General features: G+C 48.8%; 1 protein-coding gene across 1 annotated transcript in view; it reads left to right on the forward strand.

Moving 5' to 3' along the window:
- Positions 1-444: 444 nt before the first annotated feature.
- LOC116823810 (alpha-2-macroglobulin-like) overlaps positions 445-9,409 on the forward strand; it is a 45,986-nt gene continuing 37,021 nt past the window's right edge. The window contains exons 1-6 of the mRNA XM_075066798.1: positions 445-533; positions 2,562-2,745; positions 5,658-5,814; positions 6,858-6,910; positions 8,465-8,485; positions 8,777-8,945. Coding sequence (XP_074922899.1) covers positions 445-533; positions 2,562-2,745; positions 5,658-5,814; positions 6,858-6,910; positions 8,465-8,485; positions 8,777-8,945 — 673 coding nt within the window. The remainder of the gene's footprint in view (positions 534-2,561; positions 2,746-5,657; positions 5,815-6,857; positions 6,911-8,464; positions 8,486-8,776; positions 8,946-9,409) is intronic.

Genomic DNA, 9,409 nt, shown 5'->3' on the forward strand with positions numbered 1-9,409 from the left:
TGCTGCACCCCCAATTTGAAGGAGCATCTTCCCCTTCCCTCAGCACCTCATTTAGCATTGGTTCAGGGTAAGTGGCCAGCACTGCATGCTGAGCTCCATCAGAAAGGAGGTTCTCATTGCCACTGCCTGCTCTGCCATCTCCCCTCACCTTCCTTTCTGTCCCTCTCCCTTATCAAACAAAGCCTACTTGATCCACTCCCCCTAGTTTGTCAGGAACCAGCTAGATCCCTCTCTGTGCTCTGATTCAGAGCTGTTGGCTCTGGCTTCTCCTCACCTTCCTCTTCTTATTTGCCAGATGGTCCTGGCCTCCTGCCCTTATCTTACTGTCCCGGGGGCTGTTTGCAGAGAGAGGTATAAAGGGGCGGACCCAGCAGACAGCCAAGGTGCAGGGAGCCAGCAGACAAATCTGTGTGTCTGTCTCACTCACCACCCTCGCTCTGCACAATGGGGAAGAACAGGCTGCCCGGTGGTCCCAGCATCTTCCTCCTGCTCCTCTTCCTCCTCCCTGGAGATACCTCGCCCACCACCGAACCGTAAGCTGAACACGGAGAGGGGGCTCATGCTGTTTTTGGGGAATCACGAGTCCTGGGTTCTATTCCTGGCCCTGCCACTGACTGACTCTGTTACCATGGGGAAGTCATTGCACCACTCTGTGCTTCTGTCCTCCCATGATTGCCGTGGGGGTAATGATACCTTGCTAATGCATGGTGTGTATGTGTGAGGATGGAGGGAGAGCTGAGTTCATTAAGGTCTGTAAGGTGCTTTGAGATCCCTGGATGGCTGGCAGCAGGTCGGTGCATTGTATTGTGTTTTCTCTCTCTCTCTCATTGCCCATGCATTTCCTCCTACCTATTAATAGGTAAAAGTGAGGGGTTCTACCACAAGGGAGACTCCCTCACCTGGGGCTTTGGCAATACTGCTCCCTCCTCTGGTGCCAAAAAATCACTGGGGGCAACTGCAAAGCAGCCATCAGGTTTTAACAAACACAGGTAAAGATGGCAGCTATGCGTCAGTGCTTCCTCTGTGCAAACAGATTGAAGGAGATAACAGTGCTGCTAGCACTGACCCCTGTTCCCTCTGAGATACATACAAGCCCCCTGACATACCAGCCAGCAGAGAGATCGCTGAGGGCTAATGCCCTGTACTGATATGCAAAGACTCGATTCCTTGTCCCAGTTCCTCACTACTCTGGGGCTGGCAGTCACTGGGAGTACTGGCAAGGCTACTCCTACTACTGCCCCCTAGAGATCAGTACTCTCCATTGCCACCTGGGACAGTCAGGTTTGATTCCCAGGCTCTCTCTGATGTATGTCTACATTGTATCTGGGAAGGCGCCTCCCAGCCTGGGTCTACAGACTTGCATTGTTAGTGTGAGCCCTGCTAGTTCACGAAAACTAGCAGTGTGGACATTGTGACTCAGACTGGCACTTGGCCTCTCAAGGGGCTGAGCATTGTAGCACCTACTTGTTAACACTCTGCTCTGCCACATGGGAGACCTGGATTCAGGGCTTGTCTACACTTACCGAGCTGCAGCTGCACCACTGTAGGACTTAGTGAAGATGCTACCTACACCGACGGGAGAGCTTCTCTGATTGGCATAAGTACTCCACCACCCCGAGAAGTGGTAGCTATGTCAATGGGAGAAGCCTTCCTGTTGACATATCACTGTCTATACTGGGAGTTAGGTTGGTATAAGTGTGTTGCTCAGGAGTGTGAATTCCCCACCCACCCCACCCCCTGAGTGATGTAGTTATACTGACATAAGTTTGTAGTGTAGACCAGGGCTCAGTGTTTGATGCAGGCGGAGTCCCAGAGCTAGGGTGACCAGACAGCAAGTGTGAAAAATCGGGACAGGGATGGGGGTAATAGGTCCCTATATAAGAAAAAGTCCCCCAAAACAGGACTGTCCCTATAAAATCGGGACATCTGGTCACCCTACCCAGAGCTCTGGCTGAAATGCAAAGGAGTCGGAGAGAAATTTTGTCCCAGGGAGACCATGTAAAGTGCATTTGCTCTGGTCCTTTCTTAAGATCTAGCACCACCTCCTGGCCATTTGCAGTAACTGTACTGAATAACTTGTACTGTTTACTAAATAATCTCTGCCACATTATGTGTCTAGCTACTATTGCCTTGAAGATCACGTCTCAGACTGTAAAAAAGAGCTCTGGAGTTAACACTCTGTTATTGTTCACCCATTGGAAAGAGCGTTTGTGAATCTCGATTACATTATCTAGCAAATGGGACAGCTGTGGTCATTTCTGGCATTCGTCACTCCTCTCTAATACCCACCCTGCACGCAGTGTGTTGCGTGGAGTTGCCAATGCCACAGCTGCTGTACCGGGCAGTGGCTCAATGTCAGACACTACTAGCATTAACAGCTGTCAGTCTTGTTCCACTTGTCACCTGGGCCCTTCCTCACTCACCAGCACCTCCCGTGGTAATATGTTATAGACACAAGGGAAAAGTCCTCGTCATTTGGAAAAAATATACAGCTCCCATTGGAAGGTGAAGGCTGAGACCATCAAACTGGTTTTTCTGACCTGTGCCCTTCCCCATCCCAGGCAGTACATGGTGCTAGTGCCCTTTCTGATCCACACCAACATTCCTGAAAAGGCCTGTATCCAGCTGACCCACCTGAACGAGTCTGTGACGCTGAGCGCCACACTGGAATACGCAGGGGAGAACAGGAGTCTGATCGCAGACGTGGTGTCAGAGAAGGATGTATTCAAGTGTGTCCCATTCACGGTGAGTATCTGACCCCCACAATGATTATTATCTGTGTCACAACAGTAAAGCAATAAGGATAGTGACCAGAGGGATTAACTCTTGGAGCTCTGGTTGATTAGCAAGGTTAACTAAGAGAAGCTAGTCTGGGAATAGAGGAGGTTGCCTGGACTGGGGCCTGTCCTGCCCTGTGCTTGACCGGCCCAATTCCCACTGCATATGCAACTCCTTTCTCCACTGCTGGAAACCCAGCCTCAAGATCCCCCTCTCTGCTGCTGGAAATTTTCAGTCCTTCCTGCAAAGTCACTCCCCTTCTTATTCTTAGAAACTCTCCTCAGTCTTTTGGAACACCTAGGATGAGAGCTCTAGCTCAAGGCAGCTGCTGCTGAACCTTAGAATTGTAGAACCACAGGGTTAGAAGGGACCGCAAGGGTCATATATCTAACCCCCCACCAAGAGGCAGGATTTGTTGCGTCTACACCATCCAAGACAGATGCTATCCAGATGGCTACTGCAATGGTTTCTAGCCAGTGTGGAGAGGAATCTACAAGGGTTTTAATGGCCCTAGGCCAGATGACTGTATGAGTTGCATCCCACAGTGCAGTGTATCATAAACAGTGGCCAGGCTCTCTGTGGCTCCTCATGTGATAGTTCTCAATGCTGAGAAAGAGTCACTGACTATTCTTTCTCAGGGTCCCCCTGATCAGTGGCAGCAGGCATGTGAGGGAGGCAGAAGGACTTGTGGGGGAAATTAGGGTACAGGAGGGAGTTGGGGCACTGGAGCAGGGGGTGCGGTGGGAGAAGTGTGCAGTTTTGGGTGCCAGAAAGGTAGACTTTTCTACCTGAAAATATCACCACACACATAGCCAGAGGCGTAGAGGGGAGTTTTGAACAGTGAAAAAACAATAAAAAAACATGATTTGCTGTTTGGTTTTTTTTTGGTCTCATGATTTTGGAACCATCTCATGATTTTCTGGGATCTGATGCTGATGGTTGATCTCTTGAGGTTGGCAATACTGTCAGGCTAACTCAAATGAAAGGGTTATTTAGTAAGGTTGGCAGAAAGGATTCAAATGGCATCAGCGAAGTGAGTTACAACCAAAGATGAATGCAGTAATTGCCAAATTTGTCCTCTCAGGGATGGGTCACTAGAGGACACAAGGCTAAATTTGTCCAGTGAGACTCTTCAGGCCTCGTAGCTGGGATGTCCCTTCTAGACCAGCTTGCTTTTAGAAGGTCAATTAGCCTGCAGGTCCCACTGGCAAGGGTCAATCCCCTAGTCTGATGTATCCCTGGGGTCCCTCTGTGTTGTCCTGTTCTGTCATCAAATGTAGCAGTTGACTCACATCTGCTTGCATGTTGTTTCACTTATAGGCAACGATTAGGCTGCAAGGCCCACCCTAAACTTCCCATTATGCAATCCCCCTTTATGGGCACTGCAGCACTTTCCCTGTTCCCAGGGTCTACCATTTGGTCAAATCATGTTGACGCTTTCCTCAGGCAAATCCCCGGTATCTAGAACAGGAGTTCCCAAATTTTAATGAATTATTTCCTCCTGGGACACCATGGAAGATGCCATTTTGAAGAACAAAGTGGTATTGTCTATGCAATGTGATGTATGGTGCGTGTGAGGTCATGCTGTGGAGAGGAAGCCATTTTGTAGAGCAAAATGGCGTTCTCCATGCATCGTGACCTTGCTTGCCCCATACATGTGAGGCCATGCTGTGTGTAGCAAACTGGCATCCTCTGCACAGTAGGGATTGCTGCGACCCCATTTCTGATGGCGTGACCCCATTTGGGGTCGTGACCCAAAGTTTGGGAACTGCTGGTCTAGAGCCTGTTACTGCACTTTTAAGTCTTGGAGGGCTGCCGCCTCCATTGGTCCCAGAGCCCCATGGCAACCTCTATTTGGTTCTCTGGTTGCCGGGCTGCCTGCTCCAAGTATCTACTGCTTTCTCACTGGGTTTATCCACACCTGTATCCTGATGGCATCAGCACTCTGCTCTTTGCTGAATGCTCCTGAGCCTCTCTCAGCTGGCAATGGCTGTTACTGGGTCCTCAGAAAGCAAGCTGCCTCCCAATCCCCTCGTGCTATTGGCCAGGAGAGGGGACTGGGTTTGCTCTACCCCTCCTTCTGATCTATCTCACCACTCAGCGGGCACCCACTCAGCGGGTTCATCTCACTGTACTTCCAGCAGCCACAGTTAAGTACAAATGGCCCTTCAGATCGGACTTGTGCTTCAGATCAGACCTCAGATGCTTGGGAATAGCTTGTCTTGTGTGTGTAATAAATGGGTGTATTGTGTGTGATCATGACTCCGACTGGCTACCCGGTGAGTAACTCCTTGCTACTAACTGAGAGCTAACAAGAGTCCTCGATTACCTCAGGAGACAGGGACCTGGCCTTTGGATCTGATGTTAAATCCCAGCTGATGAATACAGTGTACATAGCTAGGATTTGTCGCACATGGACTGGAGAGTGAGACTTAACGTGTGTAGGGAGTCAACATGTTTAATCTAGAAAAGAAGTTTCCACAGAGTCAGGATTGCAATGGACGAATCCCTTTAGGGGAACAGTATAACAGGAGGAAGGGGGTTTATTCCCAATCTCTGCAGATGGCAAGAAAAAAGGAAGATACATTTTGGGCTAAGACACGAAGGTGAAATTTGTCAGAGCGACTGGGGTAGAGGAAGCTAGTCGAGGCCCTGTTGTTGCAAAGCACCCAGAGCACCAGGTTCGAGGGGATGTTAGTGGAAATGTGGAGATAGGGGTGGTCAGCTTGGGTGCCCCTGCCTCCTGCTCTAATCCTTGTCACCGCTGTGGTTGGGCCTGCGATGGCTTCCCACAATGCCCTCATCTCTCAACGGCAGGTTCAGTTAAAGAGGCTGTTGAGGGGAGTCTCTAAGGCAGGGGCTCTTTTACTGTTCTCCAGCTTCCCAAATCTAACAGCTCATCATCAGCGTTTCTCACGGTGCTGGTGAAGGGACCAACGCTGGAGTTCAGGAGCCGAAAATCGGTGCTGGTCAAGAACTCAAAGAGTCTGGTCTTTGTCCAGACGGACAAACCCATCTACAAACCAGGACAAACAGGTACAGGGAATGGGGTGGGGAATCAGGAAATCCTCCACAACCCTTATAAGCATTGGATCTACATTGGCCTGACATCTGCAGTGCACTGAAGGTGCCAGATCAATAGTCCCTGGAGAATGAAGAATTTTTTTATCCCCCACATTGGTGCGCCCCCTGCTGTACCTATGCAAGCCACACACACAAGCACACGCACTGCCTGTGTGCCTGGCGGGAGTTCAAACTCTGTGGCCTAGGCAGTTTTCATCCTCTTTACTGAGACCACCAAAGAGGAGACATCACTCACTGCAGTGATGTATTTTTATGACTTCGATACTTGTCCTACTAAGAACTAGGTTGAGGCCCAACCAACTCATTTCGCATAGGCAATCAAATAGCCTTCAGGATGGAAACTGACTTTGCTCATTATGGACATGGAGTAAGTGCTGTAGAGGTGAGAGAATTCCATAAGTCATGTTGATTGTGCCGTCCATTCCCATGACTTGGAGCTGAATTGGAACTGGTGCCCTGAAGGTGGAAAACTCTGTACTATTTTTCTTGATCATCCTGAGCCAGTATTCTCAGTCTGAGAGTAATGGCTCAGGGCGATCAATCTGATGCTGGAGTGGAGCTGATTTCCCAGGGATTGTCTTTTCTAACATGACCTCATTGTATAGAACACGACCTTGAGGAATTGTGTTAATTAACATGATGTTACATGCAACATTTCAATCAGTGAAGACATAAACAAGCCTCGTTTAACATTGTGTCAGCTGGTCCTGGTGAATCCTACAGTTCCAGTAGCGTTTACCCATGACCAGTAGCCACCATGTGAAATATGACTTGTCCATATCTACACTGACTGCAAAGCTGCTTTTCACATTGTGTTAATTAACATGATTCCTCAAGATCTTGTTCTAACATGACCTAATTTTGTAGTGAACTCAAGTCCATAGAGCTGAAAGACTCCATATCCCATTCCCCAGCATGCCATATGACTGACATTTCCTGATTTGGTGGCTGAACGTCTCATCATGGAAATCTCTCTGTCTGTCTGTCTCTCTCAGTCCTGTTTCGAGTTGTCTATCTGGATGAAAACTTCCATCCTCTGAATAGGTTGGTAAGTATGCTAGTCATTAAGTCATCAGTGAGGGGAAAAGGATGAGAGAAACATCCCTTCGAGAGGAGGTATTCCTCAGATTAAGGTGGGACTCTAGTGCCAGGGGTATCCCGGTGCTTTCTGACACTCCAGGACTCCTCCTTTAGACTGCTTCATAAAGTCGTCTCGTTACAATCTTGAAAAGATTTGGGAATGACATGACACACAGACAACATTCATTAGCCACTCAGCACTAAGCAAAACTTACTTGTTACTAGGGTTGCAGAAGCTGCCCTTAGCCTTCCAAGGGGAGCAGTGGGGGCAAAAGACATATCTGGCTTCAAGACTAAGCTTGATACATTTATGGAGGGGATGGTATGATGGGATAACCTAATTTTGGCAATTGATCTTTGGCTATTAGTGGTAAATATGCCCAATGCTTGTGATGGGATGTTCGATGGGGTGGGATCTGAGTTACTACAGAGAATTCTTTCCTGGGTGCTGGCTGGTGAGTCTTGCCCACATGCTCAGGGGTTTAGCTGATCACCATATTTGGGGTCAGGAAGGAATTTTCCTCCAGGGCAGATTGGCAGAGGCCCTGGAGATTTCTCGCCTTCCTCTGCAGTGTGGGGCACGGGTCACTTGCTGGAGGATTCTCTGCACCTTGAAGTCTTTAAACCACAAGCTGAAGATTTAAATAGCTCAGACATAGGTCAGGGGTTTGTTGCTGGAGTGGGTGGGTGAGATTTTGTGGCCTGCGTTGTGCAGAAGGTCAGACTAGAAGATCTTAATGGTCCCTTCTGACCTGATCTATACCAGATCTATATCTGATCTATACCAGATCACTGCAATTGGACCATTTATCCTGGTATTTCTCCTCCCTGCTATACCAGATCACAGCCTTGAATCCATCATGCTGCTATCTTGCTTCCTTGCTAGAGCTGAACAGACCAATGGTCTATCTCAGTGGTCCCCAACCTTTTCTGTGGGATGGGCACCAGATGACTAGCCACCGAGGACCATGGCAGCCGGACAAGCAGCCACTGAAATGCTACTATGAAGTGGCAGCATCAAGAGGCGTCACCGCCGAAATGCCACTGAACTTTGGTGGGATTTTGGCGGTAGCGCTTCTTGACGTTGCCAGTTCTTGGTGGCATTTCGGCAGCTGCTTGTCCGCCGGTCAGTAGGCGGGTGCACATGGATGCCCTGGCTGGAGACATGGCATCCGCGGGCACAGCATTGGGGAACCCTGGTCTATCTACTTCAACCCTGTCTCTCTCTGACTGGGGCCAGTGCCACATGCCTCGCAGGAAGCTTTAAAACTCTCATAATGCATCTCATTATTTAGTGCTGTCCCATGGAGGGACATTTTTTCCAGGCCTTAGTTGGTGATTGGTTTATGCCTGAAGCACGATGATCCATAGCCCTTGTAAATTTATAGCCTATCTGGTGTCACTCAAGATGCTGTTCTCATTTACATTAACGTCTCTGATCCTTTTCAGCACTTGCTGACATTTACATTTCCATCTGGGGTATGAATTCTAAACTCATTCTCCCTTTTGCACTTTTTTCCAGGTTCCACTGGCCTATATCGAGGTATGTAGAGGAATTTACTTCATGTTCAGAACAATCACATTTCACCATGGACAGCAATCAGCACCTGGCTTCTTCAAGCTGCTTCTTGCTGATTTTGTTTAGACCCATAGCGCTAACTGGAAGAGGGATACACTTTACCCCCCACAGTGCCAATAATGTATCCAGATATTGCCATGCAACCTTCCTGATATTCCAGTCCTAGGCTCCCCACACAACTCTGCCAAAGCTTCTAATTTCTCACCGGCATCACCCCTTACTGTCCAAGTAATCTTGTGGTCTTGACACCTCTAGGACCCCCAGAAGAACCGTGTGTATCAGTGGCAAGAAGTTGAGTTAAAAGGGGGCTTCACCCAGCTCTCCTTCCCCCTCACTTCCGAGCCCATCCAAGGGACCTACAAAGTGGTGGTGCAGAAGAGCTCTGGGGACAAGGTGCAACACCCCTTTACTGTGGAGGAATATGGTAAGGAAGGCTGCTTTCATAGTGTCAAGCCAGTTGCTGATAGTTGATCCAAGGTGTTGACAATGGAGAATGAAGGCTGGATTGAATGGGTCAGTTGGTCTTATCAGCATTTTCTGTACTGGAATGGGGCAGGGAGGAGTCTGTACTCCCACAGGTTGGGGTAATGCTCTCTTCAGAGTTGTCCTTTACTGTCTATCTTGAGTGTCGAGTACCAGAGAACTCAGTGAATCCTTCACCAGTACAAGATCTACACTGCTGGAGTGGTAGACAACCTGTGATCAGGGTCCCAGTGGCGGCCAGCTGTGGTCACTCAGTTGAGCTGAACTGCAAAGAATGGGGCAGCTAATCCCCATAAATCTGGTGGATATTCCAATACTTAGATTTCCAAGCCAGCATAAAACAGTTTCTTTATTACCTCACTGGTTACTCAGAAGTACAAACAACACAGTTCTCTTAAAGTGATC

Source organism: Chelonoidis abingdonii, chromosome 1, assembly GCF_003597395.2.
Source record: "Chelonoidis abingdonii isolate Lonesome George chromosome 1, CheloAbing_2.0, whole genome shotgun sequence".
Lineage (NCBI taxonomy): Eukaryota > Metazoa > Chordata > Testudines > Testudinidae > Chelonoidis > Chelonoidis abingdonii.